Source organism: Leucopleurus acutus (assembly GCF_964270905.1).
Source record: "Leucopleurus acutus genome assembly, chromosome: 11".
Classification (NCBI taxonomy): Eukaryota; Metazoa; Chordata; class Mammalia; order Artiodactyla; family Delphinidae; genus Leucopleurus; species Leucopleurus acutus.
In genome coordinates, this window is record NC_139152.1 from 44,451,751 (window position 1) to 44,473,870 (window position 22,120).

At 47.5% G+C, this 22,120-nt stretch overlaps 1 protein-coding gene across 1 annotated transcript; it reads left to right on the forward strand.

Moving 5' to 3' along the window:
• The first annotated feature begins 1,686 nt into the window (after positions 1-1,686).
• On the forward strand, positions 1,687-21,902 carry COPZ1 (COPI coat complex subunit zeta 1). Its single transcript, XM_082849727.1, has 9 exons — positions 1,687-1,740; positions 13,011-13,079; positions 14,369-14,450; positions 15,077-15,168; positions 16,341-16,396; positions 17,902-17,979; positions 18,136-18,187; positions 19,649-19,687; positions 20,504-21,902. Exons 1-9 carry the CDS (start codon positions 1,723-1,725, stop codon positions 20,549-20,551), a joined length of 534 nt encoding a protein of 177 aa, XP_082705853.1. The 5' UTR covers positions 1,687-1,722; the 3' UTR covers positions 20,552-21,902.
• The last annotated feature ends 218 nt before the right edge of the window (positions 21,903-22,120 follow it).

Sequence of the window (22,120 nt, forward strand, 5' to 3'; positions counted from 1 at the left end):
CAGTTACTCCACAAAGAAAGAGGAGCCAACCCCCTCCCCCAAACCAACCACATCTCATATTTTTCCTCCTCGTGGTCCCTATAGAACATCTGGCACTGGTATAGGGTACTTCAGGTAGGACTGGGATACAGGGAGCCTGTATCACAGGTCAGAGGAGTGGATTGTGGGTTAGAGCATGGTTTTAGAACCAGACCTCCTATGCCCAAATGTATAGCTGTCAATTAATAGTTGTATGGCGTAAGTAAATTATTTAATTGCTCTGAGCTCCACTTTTCTCATTTGTAAAATGGGAGTAATAACCATCTACTTCATAAGTTTTTAAAAAAATATATTAAATAATGTATTCAAAGATTTAGCATGTGCCTGGTACATAGTAAGTGGTCAATAAATGTTAGTATTATCATTAAACTGCCAAGCCAAGGACTATCTTGTGATTCCAGGCACAATGCTAAATGTTTGAAGGACTCCTCATGGGAATAGATAAAGGCTATACCCTTGCTGGTTCCAGATTTGGGGCTTGTCACCTGGGACTTTACCAGAAAATCATATATCTTCCTTCATAGCCTATGTTAGCTCTGTAGTTTGTTTTGTATTGTTCTATACTTTTCTCTTAGGCACTCTGACTCTGCTCTGAAATTATTAGAAAGACTCCTGGGTTTGGATGCTCTTCTTGGAGAGTTCCTAAAGACATAATTTTTAGAGATGGAAGAAAAAAAAAACCCACAAAAACCTTTGGGGGACAATATAATGCAATAGAAGGTGTCACTGACCTAAGGGGGGGGGTCAGGGGCCAAGGAACTGAGGGGTGGGGGAAAGCTAAACTTCATCAAAATTCTTCCCTATTGTGAAATCTCTGCATTCAGTAAACTTCTCTTTTCTCATTTTGCAACGGTTTGTCCCCACTGGAAAACCGCAGGCCTTGTTCCCTATACCCTTCCTTATCCTGGACTCTTTATCCCTTTGTCCTTCCTACTCTCCCCTCTCTAGTCTCCAAAGCTCTAACATCCCGTTTCACGTCCGGCCAAAGAAAATCTGCTTTTACAAACTCCCTGGGTCAAGCAAAGTCTAGGACTCCACCTCAGGAAGATTGTTACTGTTAGCAATCAACCTCTAGAGGCCTTGGTTTATCTAAATAACACGCTGGACATCTTGTGCCTTTACTCTATAGCTGTGCAGACTTTCTGCGAGTATGCTGAAGGGATCTGAGCGAGTCTGAAGGAAGAGCTAGCAGTGTTTCCCAAAGCAACCGTGGACATCAGGGACCTAATGGAGGCTCTGGAATGCGGATTAGGGTAGGATTCCGTCGAGAGCTGCCTGTGTTAAGGGCTAAAGAGACACAGCGCTCCCTAAAGGGAGTGCGAATTAAAGTTGCTAAATCCGGCCGACGATATCATGTGCCCTCAGCCCGGCCAATTGAAAATTAATAATCGCTTCCTCTGTTCCCCATGGAAACAACCCCGCCCCACTGACCCTCCCGCCCCATTTATTAGTGAGGTTTTGTTGTTTTATTGAGTGTTTAAACTGACAATCAAATATCTGCGCCTTCTGGCTGGACACCTTGCTTCCGCTAAGTAAGCTAGTACACTGATTGGTTAATACAGTAATAGCTGACACCTGGGAGCCCAATAACCCTCATTGTGGGCGGGATCTAATGAGGACTTAGGGCCAATCAGCGGCAGCGTTGTCTCTGCGGCTCCACGTCGGCACCAGCTGCGGGGCAAGATGGAGGCGCTGATTTTGGTAGGAGCTGGAGGGGCGGCCCAGATGCTGCGATGTCCAGAGGGGCCGGGAGTCGGGGTTCAGCCTGAGTGGGAGGGGGTAGAAAGGGGAGTTCCGGGTAATCCTCGGGGTCCGACCGTTCTGCCGGTCCCTGGAATAAGCGTGTGGCCTAGTGCAGGAGCTAAAGCCTTGGTTTAGAGTAGGAAGCTCTGCCGTGGAGAGGGCAGAGTCAGTGGAAAGTTGAAGGGAGCACATGGAGTCCTTAGGACACATAGTATCATGAGCGTACTGGATTGGGGTCCTTCAGATTCCCTCTGATTATGATCATTGTGGATGATATCCTGATTTGAGTTTCCCCAAAACTCCGAACTCGCCTCAAATTGTCAGAATAGAGTGCAGGTGTTTGTCATCACAGGCTCCTCCTGGTAGTTGTCACAGTGTGCCTCTCCGTTGATAATTCCCAGTCATATTCCTTCAAAAAACACGATTTTCTTCTTCGGCTTCCTCTATGTAGATTTGGCATCATGAGGAATCAGTATTCCATCAGAGTTGTGGAATACCTGATAGAGTCAGCATGGATTGTGGAATATTTTTCCTTATTCTCGACTCCTTATTCTGTTCTCCTTTCTCTCTTCATTTAAACTTTGGGAATTCTTATTGTAGGATTTGGGATGCCCACTATTCCTCTAGTTATATAAGAATTTTGGTGGCTAAAGGGCGCCTTTTCGCTCCCCTGTCCATGTGATCCTTTTCTCTTGTTCAAAAAAATAAAATACTATTACCCTTTCTTTAGAACTGAACCAGAGCGTTTCTCTCAAAAATGCGCCCCCCCTTTTTCAATTTGGGGATCTTAACATATATATATGTGGGTGTAGGAGTTTTGCTCCCAGCTCCTTCCTTAATTGAGTTGAACTCTAGGCCTTTTTTTTTTTTTCCTTCAGCTCTTCGCATGTACACACCCAGATCCTCATCAGGTAAAAAAGAATAACAGGTTTCAATTCCCCTCTTTCAAAATGGCAAAGATAGGGATAATTCCTTCCCATCATATGGGTTGGTTAAGTCTAGGTAGAAAGCTTTAAAATCTTATTAAAGACATTTTCTTTTTTTTTTTTTTTTTTTTGGTACGCGGGCCTCTCACTGTTGTGGCCTCTCCCGTTGCAGAGCGCAGGCTCAGCGGCCATGGCTCACGGGCCCAGCCGCTCTGCGGCATGTGGGATCCTCCCGGACCGGGGCACGAACCCGTGTCCCCTGCAATGGCAGGCGGACTCGGAACTACTGCGCCACCAGGGAAGCCCTAAAGACATTTTCTGTACCAAGCGGTTAACCAGTATTCTTTTTTTTTTTTTGCACATGAATATTTATAGCAGCTTTATCACAATAGCTAAACAGTGGAAACAACTCAAATGTCCATCTCCTTCTGAATGGATAAACAAAATGTGGCATATCCATACAATGGAATACAATTTGGCAATAAAAAGAAATAAAGCTCTGATACACGCTGCGACATGGATAACCTTGAAAACATATGCTAAGTGAAAGAAGCCAGTTACAAAAGACCACATAGTATATGATTTCATTTATATCAAATGTCTAGAATAGGCAAATGTGTAGAGACAGAAAACAGATTAGTAATTGCCTAGTGCTAATGGGAGGAGAAGAGTGATGGGGAGTGATTGCTAGTGGGTATGGGGTTTCCTTGGGGTGATAAAAATGTACTAAACTTAGATTATGGTGAGAGTTGCATAACTTTATGAATATGCTAAATACAGTTGAATTGTACATTTTAAATGAGTAAATGGTATGTGAATTATATCTTTTTTTAATTTTTGAATTTTGATTTATTTTTTTATACAGCAGGTGCTTATTAGTTATCTATTTCATACATATTAGTGTATATATGTCAATCCCAGTCTCCCAATTCATCCCACCACCCCCCACACCCCCCTCCCCCGCCATTAACCAGTATTCTTAACCAGTTAACAGACTGGGATAAATTCTAGGGAATTAGTTTCTTTGGAAGTTTAAGAAATTTTTAGACTGCCCCCTAGATCTGTTTAGAAGGGAGCCTGCCTAGAGGTAAAGGAATGAGGGCGATATTACTTGAGGAGCCCTTTTAACAAGGGATTTGTGTGTAGTGCTGAACTGAGGGAGTTACATGTGAAAGTCTCACATTTTCTCTTACCTCAATTCTTGTCTCTGCTTCTTCAGCGAAGTCTGTTTCAACCTGCTTCTTCCTTATATCCATTTTAATCTATACCTAAGATGCTGCATTTACAGATCCTTGCTGACCTGGTCAGGTACCTCTGAAGTTTGCTCTAGAAACCTCACTGATTCTTTGTCATGAGGAACCTGTTCGATGGGGTAAGGGGAAACGAAGGTTTAGGGCAAAGGGCTTCCTCAAGGAAGCACAATCAAGACTAGGATTAGTTTTCGACTCCTAAGCCTCCCAGACCAAGTGTCTCTCTGATGTTATCTCATCATGGGCTTTCCACGTCTTCAGTATGCCAAATTGTACTTTCAGCTATCAGTTATATAAAGCTTTTGTTGGGGACAAAGTACCAATAGGTATCATTTCTTGTGCTGGTCACCAGAGTTCTTAGGATATTAAATTAGTATTTTCCTTCCTCTGTGTCAGCCCTTCCCAACATGTGTGTGTGTGTGTGTGTGTGTGTATGCTGTTTACTATTTTCAATATATTTTGGGCCCCCAATTAAGAATTTATGTACCTTTCTCACCATTCCAGCCCTTCTCAACTGGAGTTCCCGGGGAGAATTAAGCCCTAATGCCCTAAGGCATCATTGTATGTAATGGATCAGCTTCTCTGTTTACACAGTGACACTAGTTTTGTACTATCCTTGGGAGAAGTGACAAAATAGTATTTAAATAATTTGCAGTATTCAGTGGTTCAGATGAGGAACCGTGGTTGAGAATCAGGTGGTATTTCCTCAATTTTTATTTCTCTTCTCACTACCCTCACCTACTGGCCCACGAAATTTAGCTCCATCTGGTTCACAATCACCCTTCCTTACTGTTCCTTTTTATCTCATCTGCTCTGTGTACTCAGCGGCATCCCCTAATTCCTAGGTCACCATCTTTGTTATGAAAAGTATAACGAATTCCCTGGATTTTACCTTAGCTCTCCGCTGAGCTAAAGAGTTTACTGTGCCTGGATAGTATTTAACAAAACACTCCTTAGAGTGGGCAGATACCTTCTAAAGTTCCTTTAGGCTTCCTCCTCTCACATTTCTGTTTCCTGGTTTGGCTGGCTCTCTGGGGAAACCTGATCAAAGCATATTCTTGTCTCCTCACCTCTACAAGACCCATAGCCACAGGATGTTTAGAAGAAGGGAAGAGTAAGCTAGAGGGGGGCAAGAAGAACCATCATTTGAAATTTGATCTGATTATGGGAATTTCTAAATGCCAATAGGTTCCCTTCATTTAGGTACTTTACAGTGGGTGGCGTTTCTTTCTTGAATTAGGTAATCCAGCCCTACCTTTCAAGCAGATTTGTCTGATCTTTCTCGGGTCTCTTTTCATCTCCTTCCATTCCCAGTGCTTGATAATAATGCCCCCAGCCCACATCTTTGGACTCAGCTTCCTCCTTTCCTGCTGTCTTCTGCTGGTACTCTCTTAGTTGTGAATAGAGAGGGATCTCTGCAGGTCACCATTCGCCATTAATAACCTATGGAATCTTAAAGATAATGACTTATCCCCTTCCTCCTTCCCTCTTTACCCTTTTTTTCCTCAAAACTGAATTACTCTAGCAGTCTAGATCCTTACATCTTTCCTCATAGGTTTCATTTTTCCTAATCCTCTCTGGATTCACTTTCTGAGTGCTTTTCCAGTGCTTTTTGGACTAGACTTCTTAATTTTATTCTTACTCTCCCCTTAATAAATTTCTATCCTAAAACAATAACCAGATCCTGAATTCTAAGCCTCATTCAAAAATCAGGGCATCCAGAGTGCACGAGAGCATGTGTATGTGTGGAGGAAGAAACTGCAGAATACATCAGTGACTCTTAAAGGTTCATATGGCTCTGTGGCCTTTGCTTCCTGAATCATCTTAATGGGGCTTTTGTTAAATTCTTTTGGCACTAACAGTAGAGGTACTTGGCCTAAATGCCCCCTCCCCCTGCTCTGGGCAAAGGTATCAATTACATTAAGCCCCCAAAGCACTCCCATCTCGTTCCTGGCAGTCCCCTGTGCCCCTCTCCCAGCTGCGTCCTTGCTGGTGCCTGGCCCGTCCATTTCGTTAGGAGAGACAATCTCCTCGTTCCTGCACTGTGGAGATATATTTCTCAGCTAGGGCGCGAGCAGTGCCAGCACTGCCCCCTGTGAGGTCCCTGGCAACCATAAAAATTTTTATTGTGATTATGTTGGTGTCGGGGTGTCCATCTGGGTTATTGCACACCTAGTTTAATTGATTGAAGTTTAATTTATTGACACTTCAAATTAAATGATCAGAATAAACTGTGCTGTTACTCTGGCCGGCTTGTTTTAATGGTTGATTGCTGGAAGCAGACCTCGGCTTGAACTAAAACCCCTAAAGAGCAATTGACGCTGCTTCTAACTCTCCCCATGTCCTGCCCTCCAAGAAGACCTCGTTATAGATTTCCGACGTATTTATATGTATTTTTTCCCTCTCCTTCACAGTGGTGGGAAAGAGTTGGTCCCCGGCAAGGTATAAATTATATCAGAGGTCTGGGGGAGCTGTCACACAGTCAAAAGAGGAGGAGGGGGCCTCCATGTGAAGAAAGCCAGACCCTTGAGAAGCCAGGTCTTCCCTGGGAGGCAGAGGATGAATGCAATTATCCAGATATTTGAGGGAACCTAGTGGCAGATTTAGGGTCTTTTTCAGCTAGATACTTGCTACTGTTTTGGTTTTTTTTTTTTTGCATTACGCGGGCCTCTCACCGCTGTGGCCTCTCCCGTTGCGGAGCACAGGCTCTGAACGCGCAGGCTCAGCGGCCATGGCTCACGGGCCCAGCCGCTCCGCGGCATGTGGGATCCTCCCGGACCGAGGCATGAACCCGTGTCCCCTGCATTGGCAGGCGGACTCTCAACCACTGCGCCACCAGGGAAGCCCTACTGTTATTTACTTTAGTCCATCACTGTGACTTGGTTAGAGTCAGGTTACTGACAAGAAAACTGGTTATGGAAAGGGGAGCTAGAGAAGCAAATAAAGGATGGAACGGGTAAAGAATTAGTGCCTACCTACCCACTTCTGCTAGAGTAATTAGGAAGATGGAAGGCAGAGTGCCCATGGGCATCTGATGAAGCTGGATGAGGAGGTTGGGTCCATGCACATTATAAGAGATCCGTACTGGCAAGGGCCCTCTCACATTCTGCCTCAGCTGATTCTGCACAGAATAGGCTTTTCCTCAGATCAGATTATTAGAGGAGTTCTCCTGTCTTTAGATTCCCTGGCCTGTGTCACCTCTTCCGGTGTTTGACTACCCTCACCTCTTCAGGAAGTCTTTCCTGTTGTGTAACCTAAGTCTTACATGCTGCAGATGAAGCCTACATCTCCTGTTTTGGCTTTTTAATATTCCCACTATTAAGGCAGATATCCCCATCCACAGCCAGTTGGCCTGGACAGCCCTGTCCACCAATTTTCTCCAACTCCTTTTCTACTATTTGTGTAGTTTTTAGAGGGAGGCTGAAACTAGGGGGGAGGAGAGCAGTTCTGTCTCGGGGGTTGGTTTGGGGGAGCAAGTGGACTGAAAGACGAACACAGAGGCTGTCAGTTCAGTCTTTCAGAGACTACCTTTTTGTTTTCAGAAGCAGATGGAGGGTGGGGTGGGGAGTAAATTATGATACCGATCATGAGCAAGGACTCATCAGAAACAGGTCTAGCCCCATTTGATCTTTCCCTTTGCTGCATGATGTTTAAATGAGAGCTCTTGGATTATCAAACTGGGCAGGCAGGAAGTTCTAATGTTGCTCTCAGGCCTCAGGTGTGGAGTACTGTGATTTCTGCTTGTTCAGTTCATGTCTTCCCAGCAGTGCTCCTCGCTTTGTCCCCTCATTTCTGTAATTCTCTCATTTCCAGAATAGTTGAAGAATTAGGGACTGTGTGACCCCCTGGGCAAAAAATTCTCTAGCAGACAAGCTTTTGGAATTTTAAGAAAGGACCTGAGACTTTGCATTCCTGAAGAGCTTGGGGCCTGGTTATCTTTGTCCTGCCTGTCCCACGGCTGCGAAATTTAATACTGAAAGCTGGAGGGGTGTGGTGCTGACCTTAGCTCCCCCTGCTGGCTGTGTTAGTTTTCTCAATCATTTATTAATTTATGAAGGCCACACACATACTTCTTGAAGTCATTATTTGGTGCCTGGCAGAGGACAGGGGGTGATTTACAAAAGTATCACTCATTTCCCCCTTTTTTCCTCCCCTCCCTGCACTGTGTTTTTGTCTTCAGAGAGAATCTCATTTAATTCTAAACCTAGGTCTATGAACTCCTTGAAATCATAAAAATTTGTGAATGTGTATTTTTTCTGGTAACAAGGTCCATAGATTTCGTCAGCTTATCAAAGGGGGTCTGCTGTAACTCAGAAAAGTTATTAACTGATCTAGCTCAGGCCTCTCATTTCACTGATGAGAAAGCTGAGTCCCAGAGAAAGGTGGAACTTGAGTTAATGGCTGATGCAGACTGTAATAAAGGATTTTAGGAGTTTAGAGACATTTTTTCCTGTAGTGGCAGACTTCTGGTGACCGTGCTTTCATGGTTTGTATCTGTGTCAGATAGGAAGATTCTTTCTAGGTGGCTCTTCCTGCCAACAGTTCTTCCTTCCTAAGACTTGTGTTCAGTTTCCTTGTAACCAATATTTGGTCTCAGGTCAGATAGGTAATGTTCTGTGGTACCTGTGGCTCCTATTCTTTCCTGAGCTGTGCTGCCTGAATCTAAGCAAACCCCTGGGTAGTATGTGAAAACTGTCCTTCTCTGGCAAAACCTTTGCCTAATTCTTCTTTTCTTTTCATCTGAAGTCCCCAGGCTTGTGGCTGGCAAATTGGAGCCTCAATCCCAGAGGAGCTTTTCATTTTAAAGAAATTGGCACAGAATCAGGGAGCAAAATACCTGCTTAGCCATGTGGGGCTGGGAGTGGTATCTAGAAATTTCTCTTGGTTTTGGTTTTGTCTTGGTTTTACTTTATAAATCGGGTTGAGGGAAGAGCATCTTGTTTCTAGTTGATGGAGACCCATTGCCAAGCCAGGGTACTACTTTTTGGCATGGCCATAAAGATTTCTTTACAAGTGGGGAATGAACTTTCTAGGAATCTCAACCAGATTCTTACTTGTGTCCTTTCAGCTTTGTGGATAGCATCCTCTAACTCCACAAAGACTTCTTGGCTCCCTCCCTCCTCCTCCTCCATCCCCCACAAAGGATCAAATAAAATAATTAATCATAGGCCTCAAATATCCTGTCTACCTGCTCCAAACACTACCCTAGTCCTCTTCTGGTGGCGTATCATGATCTTACCCCAGAGTGTCCTCTTACTATATACATTGTGGATAGACTTAATTCAGTGCTTCTTCAGGGCCCATCTCTCCTAGATTGACTTACAAGACACACAAATAGAGAGCTTTTCTCCAGAGTTGCCTTTTTAATGTTTTTGCTAATGACTATAATCCTGAGGAAGCTGCAGGTCATCCGAAGGCCCACAGGGGGCAGCACGAGGAATGACTCTTCCCTTCTAGTCCTCTGTGTGCTGGGGTAGGGGATGCTGGGAGATGTTGATGTTTTTCACCAGGCTTCAGAAGCCCGTGATTGAGATAAAAGACTTGTTTGCAGCAGGCTCGTTGCTCTTTCGGTGTTGTTTCAGCTCTCCTGAGGAGTCCAGTCTAGCTTTCTTGATAATAAAAATGGACATGAAAATCTATCTGAGCCACCCACCGTCCCAAACACCAGTCTGCCTGCACATCATTTCCAGGCACCATTAGCATTTGAGGTGAAGTTCTGTTATACACTCAGGCTGTGGCTCTCTGAAAGTCAGTGCATCACAGAACTTTGTCTCGAAAGCTTTCTAGCAGCTACCCATTTGGGAATGGGAGGGAAGAATAGACCTTTTAAATCCTTTGAACATGGTCCTAAGCTTGTAGTGTCTTTCTCAATAATCAGCGTTTAATGTGTTACAAGGTCAAGCCTAGTCCATTGTCCAGGAAGCCCATTTCTCAAGAGCTGGGAGTTATTTATAAACTTGCCCTTTGTGAAAAACTTAAAATGAAATTACATTATCAGTAATGGCTTCTGGGCCCTTTAAACTGGCTGGTTATGATATGAGAGGAACTCCAGGCCCTCCCCACTCCTGAGAGGTAAAGGCCCCAGGCTGAAGTGGAACCAGCTGCAGTCAGGAGGTGGCAGGAGAAGTAAAGGAGAAGCTGCCAGTTCTGGCTGTAGCAGAGTGGAGAATTAAAGCAGCATTTAAGCTCTTGCCTAAGTTCTCAGCTTTATTTAGTGTAGTCATTTCTTTGGAAGTTTGAAATGACCAGCCTTTTCTCTAGTGCCATCTTACCCTTTTCATACTTACGGTCCCTTCTGGTCTTCTCGTTGCCTGCCTTTGCCTGTATTTTATCCTTCCCAGGAAGATCCAGGTTTCTATTTTGGGGGTTTCCTTGATTGCGTCTTCTAGGAAGCCAGTGAAAAGAGCCAGGAGCAGGACCTAGGAATCTGTCTCTCTCTTTGCTGGCTGTTTTAGGCACTCTCTCACCCTGTTGGCCACAGAGGACTGTCTGACTGTCCTAGTTGGCTGGTGGCCATAAGGTTTTTCTTTTTTTTTTTTTTTAAATTTTTTGGCTGTGTTGGGTCTTCATTGCTGTGCGCGGGCTTTCTCTAGTTGCAGTGAGCAGGGGCTACTCTTCGTTGCAGTACGCGTGCTTCTCATTGCAGTGGCTTCTCTTGTTGCAGAGCATGGGCTCTGGGTGCACGGGCTTCAGCAGTTGTGGCACACGGGCTCAGTAGTTGTGGCTCGCGGGCTCTGGAGCACAGGCTCAGTAGTTGTGGCGCACAGGCTTAGTTGCTCCGTGGCATGGGATCTTCCTGGACCAGGGCTCGAACCCATGTCCCCTGCATTGGCAGGTGGATTCTTAACCACTGCACCACCAGGGAAGTCCTGCCGTAAGGGGTTTTTTTTGCTTTGGGATCCCATCCTTTCTAGAGATGCCAGACTTTGTGGCTGCAGGCACGAGTTACCTGCGCCAGATCAATGCCCGGCTTCAACCATTGGGAAGCTCTCTAAGGTTGCTGTGAATGTGGATAGCGAAACAGAGCCAAAGATTTCCAGGGAAAATGTTGTGGGAAAAATGATTTCTTCTAAATTTCCTTCCTTATGGACTGCTTTTCCAAATTCATTCCCATGACTGTCTCCCTGTTGGTGAATCGAGGATCCAAGTTGCTATAGAACTGAGCCTGCTTTATGGGAAGATCTTTCTGTGGGGAATTAGGAGTTAGGAAAGCTGCTTTATTTGTGACTTTTTAGATGAGACTCTAGAGGACGTCCTTCTGCTAGACAGAGTCCCTTAGTTTGAGAGAGTGTTCCATAGAGTAATATGTGTAGCATGGGCATCTTTAAGGAATGTCTGTCGGAGGAGGATGACTTGGTAGTAATATCACCCAAAATGGCCACACCAAAAAATCTACCTGTACGTGGATGTCTAATTATAAGAGAATCCCCTAGATGCTTACTGCATCAATAAATTTCTACTTTACTCTCAAACTTCATTTATTCTCATAATCATTCAATAAATATTGAGAGTTTAGTATATGTCAGGCATTGTTCTGGACACTTGTAATGAATCAGTGAAAGAAACAAAAATTTCTGTCCTCAAGAATCCGAGTGGGGAAAGCTTACCTTCTTTATCACCCTGTTCTCAAAAGACTGGGTTCCCTTTACTCTCATTCTTAACTCCTTGAGCTAAGGTTGGTTCTTTGCATGGAACCATAAACCTCCTGGAGCCTTATGGGATAGTTTACCTTTGTAGAGGCTGCAGATCCTTGGCAGTGAATCTTTCCTGATCACCTTTGGGTCTTCGTTAAACATACGCTCGGAGAATATGTTTGGCCCTGTGAAGGCTGTGGGTTTCCTAAGTAGGAGCAGGAAACGGAGGTAGTAAAGCAACACTCTTGTCTCAAAGCACGGGAGAAGGATATCCACGGTAAGTAACGCTGATGAGAAAGTCAAGGAATGTGAGCCTGCACACACCTTCCGTACACATCCCACGGGCTCCCTTCCCTTCCTCTTCTTCCTTTCCTGTTAGCTGGTTCCCTGGAAGTTGCCGGAGTGAAGGAGCTTTTGCAAAGTGATATGCTTTGAGTTTTAGTGTAACTGTTAAGGCTGAGACTCTGATTTCTTTTTCTTTTCTTTTTCTTTTTTTGGGGGCTATGCCACACAGCATGCAGAGTCTTAGTTCCCCGACCAAGGATCAAACCCGTGCCCCCTGCAGTGGAGGCACGGAGTCTTAACCACTGGACCGCCAGGGAAGCCCCTGATTTCTTTATGGAGCCAGTTTCCTCAAAGGTTGCTTTTTGGTTGTGAAAGAACACTCCACCCCTGCTCCTTGTCTCCAGGCTCCAGAGTGTTTCTTAGACGGAGCCTCTTCTTACTGCTTCTTAACTACCACAAATTCAGATTGCTTTTTGTCTTGGCAAGTTACGTGGTGGTCGTCAGGGTATAGTAGAGGAGTTGAGCTCCTAGGGGAAGTCTTGGAAGATGGATGTCTCGCTGGGCTGCATTCAGAACTGGTGTGTCTGTGTGTGAGTGTATGCGTGCACGCGTGCTTGTTTCCATCTGCTCAGTGTGTGGGTGGTTTAGGGAAGGCTTTCTTTATACCTCTGCATTGCTACTGCATTGGGACTGCAGGAACTTCCAAGTACACTAGGGCAGTCAATGCTATTTTCAAAAAGCCTCGTGCAGTGCCTATTAATTAATCTGGTTACATTCCACATTCCATACCCACCTGTGCCTGGGAGACCAGGGAGGGAGAGTAATTTGGAAAATAACTGTAGCATAATATTTGGAAATAACAAATATTAAGCCCTCTGTGAGTCTGGCTCATAGAAATTGTTTCTCTGGTGCTGCTTTGGGTCCTTTGTTGAAATGTCCCCTCCCTCAATTCAGTTCATTTACCACTTGGTCATTCTCAGTGGGAAATGTCAAACTCTAACCAGGTTGGGATAGGGGACCTACAGAGGCACCTCTGTATCCCCTTGCAGCCCCAGTGGGGCCAGGGGAAGGTATCTGGTTTGCTAATGGTGGCAAGAGCCTTCAGGACTGAAGGTATGTTCATATCTCTTCAGGAACCCTCCCTGTATACTGTCAAAGCCATCCTGATTCTGGACAATGACGGAGATCGACTTTTTGCCAAGGTGAGATTCCCTTTCAGATTAGTTTAGGAGCAAAGACAGACTTTTTCTGAGCTTTGGATCTTGGGACTGGCCCTATTAACTCATATTCACCCACACATAATTTTGAGAATTCTTCCATCTACATCTGACTACTCCAGATAAAACCTAAACTGCTCCTGTCTCTTAGTTGCCCTGCTTCCCTACTTGCCATCCTTAGACTTTGTCATCAACATCAGAACAGGATAAAACTTTGGAGCCTTGGTTTCTGAACAAAGCAGTGTCTAGATGTGAGAAGCAGCCTGCCCATGCCCATCACCCCTGTCCCTTTCTCTTCTACCTCATCATCCTGCCTGGGTTTTTCCAGGGAATTCTCTTGCAGCTCCAGGGTTCCAGTCCTAGGTCTCCAGTCACCACCAAGCTTGTTACCTGCTGAGTTCCCCAGTGGGATGTTCCTAACTTTGGATCTATTGAAAGAGAGGAGAAAGGACACCCGTCTCCTCTCCCTCCATATTCTCCCCCTCCTGGAGAAATTTTTTCTGTCCCTGGTGGATTAACTCCGGGCGAGCATAGCATAAATCAATCAGCAGGTAGAGATTAGTTCAGAATTCACCAGCTGTTCCTCCCTGTAATTGGATGTAACTATGCAGGACACCTTTTGAAACAGTTATCCAGTTACTAAATGCCAGGCCTGTTATAGGTCTTCAGCTGACTGCAGCGGATTAGCCCCTAAAGAGCAGAGCGATTTAGCCGCCTGCATCTCCACCCCCTTGCCAGGGAGAGCTTGCGAGTGGGCTCCACAGTGTGTTAGCTTGCCTCCCGCTTCTTTCAGTTTACTGGAAAGGAAGCTAAGATACAGGAGATCAGAGAGCACAGGCAGGGCTTGCCCTTCTTTAGAGGAGGTTTTTGCAGCCCTTCCCCATTCCTCAGCTCCGCACAGTGAGGGCCTGGTGCCTTTTGTGTTCTCTAGCAGTGCTCCCTGACCTGGGGTGGCGCCTGGGAATGGCCTCAGGGTTGCTGCCCTAGAATGTAGATGGGGCAGAGCCTCATCACAGGGCTTCTAGGCCTCTTGCCCTTACGGTCTAGAACCGTGAGGCGGGGTGGCTTGTAGCATGGTCCTTAAAAACCTTGTTTTGTGTCCGATTACTCGCGGCCCATTCCCTGCCTCTGTAGTTCTCCCTTCTTCGTGTCAGTATTTCTCCCTCACCCCACGCCTTGAAGGAGAGAAGTCCAAGATCCAGGGCAAAACAGTCGCTAGTCATTCTGGGCTCCCAGCTCTAATGACCCAACCCATCTCCTTTCCCTCTGACCAGTACTATGACGACACCTACCCCAGTGTCAAGGAGCAAAAGGCCTTCGAGAAGAACATTTTCAACAAGACCCACCGGACTGACAGTAGGTCGTCTTCCTTTCACTACTCCCTGCAGTGGGAGAGCCACAGCGGGAAGGGGGCGGCGGCGGGCGGCGGAGAAAGGGCGAAATGACTCTGCCTCTTCCTGCTCTTTCTTCCTCCTCCCCTCATGTAATAAACTCTTCAGCAATGTAATGGGGAGGTGCGCGCACCCCACGCGGGAGTACCGCGCTAGAGGCTGGCTGTTAGCTCCCTGTCTAGTCCCCGGATTTATGGGCCTCACTTGACAAGTTTAACTGCAGCTCTGCTTGTTGTACCGCGTCCATTAGGGCAGGGAAATGGAAGTCTGTAAAGGTGACCGCTCTGCATTTCCACCTCCGAAGGATTGACTAGTATCCTGTCTCGTACACGAGGAGGGAAATAAGGCTACTGGTGGCTGGGGGGCAGGAGCAGTTAGAGGAGAAGATACTTAGACTCCCCCAAGTGTACACTTGCCGCCCCCTGCTACCATCCAAAAAGAAAAAGCAGGTCCGCTTCAGTCTTTGGGGGTCATTAAGACCTGCCTCACCTCAGCCCCACACAGCTGGATACCAGGAGTTCATGGTAACTCCCTCTTTCCTACTTCTTTGCCTCAGGCCACCCACCGTTTCCACCTTTGTCCCCCCCACAGGTGAAATTGCCCTCTTGGAAGGCCTGACAGTGGTATACAAAAGCAGCATCGATCTCTATTTCTATGTGATCGGCAGCTCCTATGAAAATGAGGTGAGAATCCCCACCCCTCTTTGCTGTCTCTGCTCTCTCTTCCTGAACCTCCGGCAGGACCTCCTGACTGGTTCTGGGCCCTAGGACTGCCGCGTCCCTGTGTCCCTCTGGCGTCGACTGGCTAACGCAGTTGTCGGAGATCCCTGGCAGCCTCACAGACACGGCTGAGCACCTGAATCAACCTAGAGTGGAAGCTTTCCCAGATTCCTGTGTCCATGTAGGACACACCGTCTGTGTTTTGATCCATACTAGCGTATATTGTCAATGGCCTTCCCCGGGTGGCGTTTTTGAGATGGATTTCTGGGGTGTGGTCAGGTTCAGGGGATGCTTGCTCCTGCTGTGAAGGGTCCACACCTGACTGAGTTTGGGTCAGTTAGGCAACATTGTGGGTCACGTCAAAGCCATACGTTCTGAGTGGCTCTCTGAAGACTGTGGGTGCAGTCCTAACCTGCTTCCTAAACTCAGGAAAAGCTATTTACCTCAGGTCACAACTTCTAGGAGAGTAGATAGGTAAAAATAAGCCCTTACTTAATTTGAGGCAAAAGTCAAAGTTGGAGAGAACCAACTTTTCCTGAGTTCTTATTGCTGTAAGTGCTTTGTAGAATACATTGTTATTTAAACCTAACAGCACTTCTATGAGCCTTGGGCATTAGTGCCCTTGTTTTATAGGTGGGGAAACTAAACCTTGAGGAACCATATGAAATTACTTACATTTGACCACTGTTGGACTACAAAAGTGGCAGTTTCATGTGGTTCAAACTGACAACTTTCCCAGGGTCACACATCTAGAAATGGCTCGGCTGGGATTTAAGCCCGGATCTGCCTGACTCCAAAGTCCATTCTCTTTTGACAGCAGTCTGACCTCAGCTATTGCTTGGTTAATGATTTTCCTACCGAAGACATAGGGTAACACACGTACAGTTGGTAAAGACATGAAGAAGACTGCGACAGGAAAGTTCTGTTTGAACAGTCTGGTCAAAGAGAGACCTAAAATTATGGAGTCATGAAGCAGAATTTATTTCTGTGGGAAGCCACGGGTCGTCCACCTTATGCTGTTGGTCCTTTGTGAAGGCCTGTGTCTTTTGATGCTTAATGAGTTAGAGGGCTTTGTTTTCAGGTAGCAGCTTTCAGGCCTTAAACCTTATCCTCCTGCTTCTTCTGTCTCCAAACAGCTGATGCTCATGGCTGTTCTGAATTGCCTCTTCGACTCACTGAGCCAGATGCTGAGGTGAGCAGGCCATTCTTGACATCTGTTTGCGAGAGACAGTCACTGTTCTTCAGGTCCAGGGATTTGTGGGGGATGAGCAGAGGCTCTGGGGAGTTGATTTACCTTGAGAAGTTGGGCTTATTATTTCAGAGTAATTTGCACTGATGGGGAGGACTGGATGGGAGAGTGTGTTACTCCTGTGGAATAGTTCTCCTGAGAAAAGGGACTGGGAGGGAGCAGAATCTTTGCCTCTGTGTCTACTCTCGCATCCCCCAGTGGCTCTGTCAGAGTTCCAAGCACGCTCAAGGTGCCTTCCCGGCTTCATTCTTTACATTCGAGGTAGAGAAAGGGCAAGCATTGGGAAATGTCCCAGATGCAACACCAGCACCCCGGGAACGGAGGCAGCACTCACAGTTTCTCGCGTCCGGCCCTTAGTTTTTCCTTCTAGAGAGCAGGGAGAATGTGCCTTTTACCGTCTCCTCCCCATCCACCTCCCCTCCAGCCCTCTGTTCCCCATGCAGGTGGGCAATAGAAGAGAGACGAGATGCTTTTCCTGAAAACATCCAGGGCTCCCAAGTGAACCCAGTACAGACAGCCTTCCGGACAGAGCAGAACAGCAGGCACTCTCAGCCCCACAGAATCAGCAGGGTGAATGGCTCAGATTTCCTCAGGAAGGGGATGATTTATTTCTTAGCCAGGTGATGGAATAGACTTCATTTCGGTGATCTAGTGAAAGAGTCAGACTGACGGATGTGACTGGCCATATGCACCAACCACCAGATCTGAGGCTGGTGGATGCCGGGCCCTGGCAGTTCCCAGCCCCCTAGCTGGGCTTCTTTTCAAGGCCTGAGCAGAGCTGGGGGAGCTGGTGGTAGGAGCAGAGAGAAGCTTGGAAGGCTTATCAGAGCTTGAGTGCAAACAGAGTTTGCACTCAGCCCCTCCTCACCTCCCGCCACCTCCAGATTGAGTTTTAGCTCTGTGTGTTCCCTCTTTTCCACCCACTGATGTCAGTGTTCATGAGCAATGTTGTGAGCAGCATCCTGGCAGGTAGGAAAGAAACAATAGCTCTGGAAATCAGCCCTTGAATAGTCAGAAGTTGACTGTATGTATATTTTGAATCTCTTTCCTGGCATCCCTGATCGTTACTCAGCAAATAAGAGTAGGAAGGGGGAGCTTCCCTGGTGGCGCAGTGGTTGAGAGTCCGCCTGCCGATGCAGGGGACACGGGTTCGTGCCCCGGTCCGGGAAGATCCCACATGCCGCAGAGCGGCTGGGCCCGTGAGCCGTGGCCGCTGAGCCTGCGCGGCTCCGCAACGGGAGAGGCCACAACAGTGAGAGGCCCGCGTACCGCAAAAAAAGAAAAAGAGTAGGAAGGGAGTTAGAATGGGTTAGTCAGAAAGTGCTTATTTACTTCTTTGTGTGGTTCGTGGAGACACATATTGGTCTAGTTTAGGCTCCCCAACTCAGACAATGTCCTAGGATCCCTTTCACACTCAGGCTGGGTTTTGTCTTCTCTCGGGGACTCAGGAAAAATGTAGAAAAGCGAGCTCTGCTGGAGAACATGGAGGGGCTCTTCCTGGCTGTGGATGAAATCGTAGACGGAGGGTGAGTGCTCTGACCTCCCTGGACCTCCCTGGATCTGGGATGAGGGGTGGGGCCACTGCCCCTGTCCGAAGGCAAGTGGGCCGAGTGACCAGTTTCCCCACACTAAGTTGGTTCTTCAGGACAGAGTGAACAATGGTCTCTTCTTTGTCTTTTCAGGGTGATCCTGGAGAGCGATCCCCAGCAAGTGGTACACCGGGTGGCGTTAAGGGTAAGCAGGACTGTCTCCCCCCTACATCCCCCATCTACTCACCCTCCAGGGCCAGACCTGCTAAATGATCTAAGGGTTGGGGCTTGTAGAATACATACTTGTGGAATACTGTCTCCTTCCCTTTCAAATTCTCATTGTCTCAAAGAAGGGAAGCAGGAGGAATATATTTCTGCCCCTCACCTGGTACCTAGCATCTCATACAGTCTGCACAGAGTGGACATTTAATACATACTTATTAAATCAAAGATGAAATAAAGGGAACTTTAATATTGATGGTTCTGAAACGATAAAGGAATTTGAGGTTGGCTTCTTCTTCCTGTGGGGATGAATCCCAATTACCTGAGGCAGAGGAATGTCTTCCTTGTCTTTTAAAGGCTTTTAGGACTGAGAACAGTACCTCTCCGTCAGGAAGTACTTATTTGCCAGAACCTCTGTCCTCTTTGGTGCAGTGATAGCAGAAAGAGTCCTCTGAGTTAACCAGAGAAAGCTCCGAGTCAGCTGGGTGCAGAGAGAGCCTGCCAGCAAATTGTAGGGGTGCAGAGATGCCTGAGCAAAGCCAGTCTCTCCATTCACAGAATGTCTCGGCTCTGACCTCCACAGAGTGAAGGCTGACAGTGCCGGGTAATGGGAAATCTTCTCCCTTAACTGCCGTGGGCTCCATTTGCATAGTTTAATCTTCTCCTCTAACATATGTCTCTATGTGGCAAGAGAGAAGGTCCCCCCCCTACCCCCCCCACCGCCTTCACCAACTCCCTCCTTCCCCTTCTCAGGCTGCTGTTGCAGCAGTTTATTTCTTCAAATTAACATGCTGTCGTTACCCATCAGGCCTTGCGGGATCCATTAAACTATCCTGGGCTCCCCCTTATCCTCTCCCTAGCGATATTGATATTCGGGGAAGGTCTTCTCTGACTAGGGAATCTGGTCTCCCATCCCCAAGTTGAGGATCAGACAACCTGCTGATTACCTGGAATGGAATAAATCTTTTAAGAAGTCCTCCTGCCTTAAAACAGAAGATGGATGAAATGACCCTTTTTTGCTCAACAGTCCCTCTGGCCAAGTAAAACTGTGGCTGTACTAACTAGTCCCTAGGAGGGACTGAGAAGGTTAGGGCATGTGCCCTTTGCTTCAGTTTAAAGGACCACCTCTGGACTTCCCTGGTGGTGCAGTGGTTGAGAGTCCGCCTGCCGATGCAGGGGACACGGGTTCATGCCCCGGTCCAGGAAGATCCCACATGCCGCGGAGCGGCTGGGCCCGTGAGCCATGGCCGCTGAGCCTGCGCGTCCGGAGCCTGTGCTCTGCAATGGGAGAGGCCACAACAGTGACAGGCCTGCATACCGCAAAAAATACATAAATCAATAAAATGACATTAAAGGACCACCTCTTCCTTCTCCATTGTCCCACCTCAGTCAGGTCTTACTCCAGCTTTCTTCCACGCTGAATGCTTGTCTCTCTGTGCCGTAGGGAGAAGATGTCCCCCTTACGGAGCAGACCGTGTCTCAGGTATGACTTTCTTCCTTTGTCCTCTCCAGATGGACTGGGTCACTAAAGAGGCTAGCGTAGTATTCCACCCCAACCCACCAAGCCTGAATTCAGGAGACTAGAGACTGAAGACATATCTTCTTGGGCTCCCTCCTAGTCCAGAAAACTGGGGCTCATATAGCCCGCCGCTCCCTACCCCACTCCAACTCCTATCCGTTTCCTATGAGCAGTAGGCTGTCAGCCTTGCTGTGTACCCTTCAAACCCTCCCTGCCTGATGCCTCATTCAGTGATTTATTCCCCAGCAGAGGCTTGCCTTAAGCAGACGATCTGTGTGCGTGCACACACACACACTCTCTGTCTTTCTCTTATTATTCAAATGAGGGCTAAGCTGGAAGTGCACATTCTAGAATATGCAGGTTTTGCAGATCGATCTTGCTACTTTGCAGAGAGATTGTCTACCTGATGCGGAGGGGGGCCAGGGAGGGATTCTGTTTTCTACCCACTTGGAATTCTTACCAAGAGGTCCATCTGGATGTGGTAAAACTCTCCCCCTACCACCCCGCTTCAGGATATGTCCGGTAACCCCCAGTTTTTTTTCTTTCCTCCCAGGTATACCTCTTCTCTCTTCATCCCCCCAGTGGACTTGAATTTTTTTGGAATTTCCCAAACTGATAGTCCTCTAGGGCCTTAGAGAGCTTCTTCCCATCCCTCTACCCTTGGGGATTTTCTATTTGCCAGTCTTCTAAGGACAGGGAAGGCAAGTGAGGGGAAGGAGAGCCCCGTCCCCCCACCCCCACCCCCCAGCAAGCCCCTCAATGCCACCCTTGTCCCTGCAGGTGCTGCAGTCAGCCAAAGAACAGATCAAGTGGTCACTCCTTCGGTGAAGACCCCACTGTTCCTGGCTCCTCACCCCCTCAAAAAATCCACATGTCTGCTGTGACTTCTCATCCAGCCCCCCAGCTGATGCTCTCAGGGTCATCTCGGGGATAACAGGGATCCTTTAATCTCCATCCTGTCTGTGGTTGCCCCCTCGCAAACCCGTATACGCTTCCCGTTCCTTCTCACTCCTTTTTGCAGTCCTGGGAGTAAAGCTCTTAGCAGATTTGGACACAGGGCAGGGGGAGCACCCTCCTCCTTGCTCGACTGGGTTATGCTCCCATGCTCTGCTATCCCCCATATTTTCTCCTCCGCTTCTGTGCCCTTTGCTGCAGCTACACTTCAGATCAAAGCAGGAGAAAGAATGTGCTGAGTGTTTTCCTCCCTTTGCCTTTACCCGGCCTTCATCCCAACAGTCCATATGTCCAGCAAGGGGAGAGAGAGAGAATTCTTTTCTATAGAAGGAGTGCGGGTGGGGAGAGGCAGATGAAGTCTCAGCCACAGCCCCGCTTGCTGGACTCGGTATTTTCTCCCATTCCTTCTTACTGCCCAGGCCCCCAGCCTTGGAAAAAAGATTGGGAACAGCTCATAGTCAGGGGACAGAGTGGAAGGAGCAGTGATTAAATTTTATTGGACAGGGCGTATAAAATTCTGTATTTCAGACACAGCTGCATTTTTTACCCTGATCCTGGCTTATAGCTTCAAAACTGCTATGGTCTGTGAGTGTTCGGTGTGGGAGTGTCTGTCTCTCAGTTTGATACCTTAACTTTCCACCTTCACTACCCATGCGAGCTCTGCCTGGCTTGCCCTGTCTGTGCTCTGGAGCAAAGCCAGTCCGTGATCTAAAACTCCATTCCAGTCTTGGGAAGAAGAGTTTCTGCTCAGAACTGGGGACAGGGTAGAATTTATGACTTGGGCCTCTGGGCTCTCGCAGTCCCCTTCTCTCTCCCACATGCACCTCACTCCTCTGCCCTGGGTCTGCGATCTCTGCTGCTTAACCCTGTCCTCTCTCTGCCTCAGCCTTACATCCGGGCAGTAGGTCTGGGTGCCTCCCTTCCCTAGGTCGCTGAGAGAGGTGCCTTTCTTCAGAAGACCTTTGGGATTTGGATTTCCCCAGGAAGACGGAGGATGGGACACCCACTGTTGGGTCATCTCTCCCCTTGACCCAAAACTTCCCACAAAAATGTCTCAGGAAACCTTCCTGAGACTTAGCGTCCTGCCCGCACCCACTAACTGCCGGTTCTCCAAGGGGGCGGGTAACTGGGCGGGTAACTGGGCATCCTGGACCTTGAGGGGGCATTTTTGTGGAAGAGGCACATGCGGAGTCAGCATGATAGCCACCTTCATATACTGCTCTGCGCAGAGAGGAATAAAACATTTCTTTTTCCAAACTGCCTTTGTGTGATGTTTCCATTCCTCTTCCTCTCTTCTCGGCAGCTGCTCCTATTCCTCTAAACAGCCCCCCCACGCCCGCTCCCCCTCTTGTAATATTCCTTCCCTCCCACCTCAGAGAATCCCCAGCATTCTGCCCCCCCCTCCCGCCCCCCATCCCTAATTTACGGGGCTCTTTGCCTCCT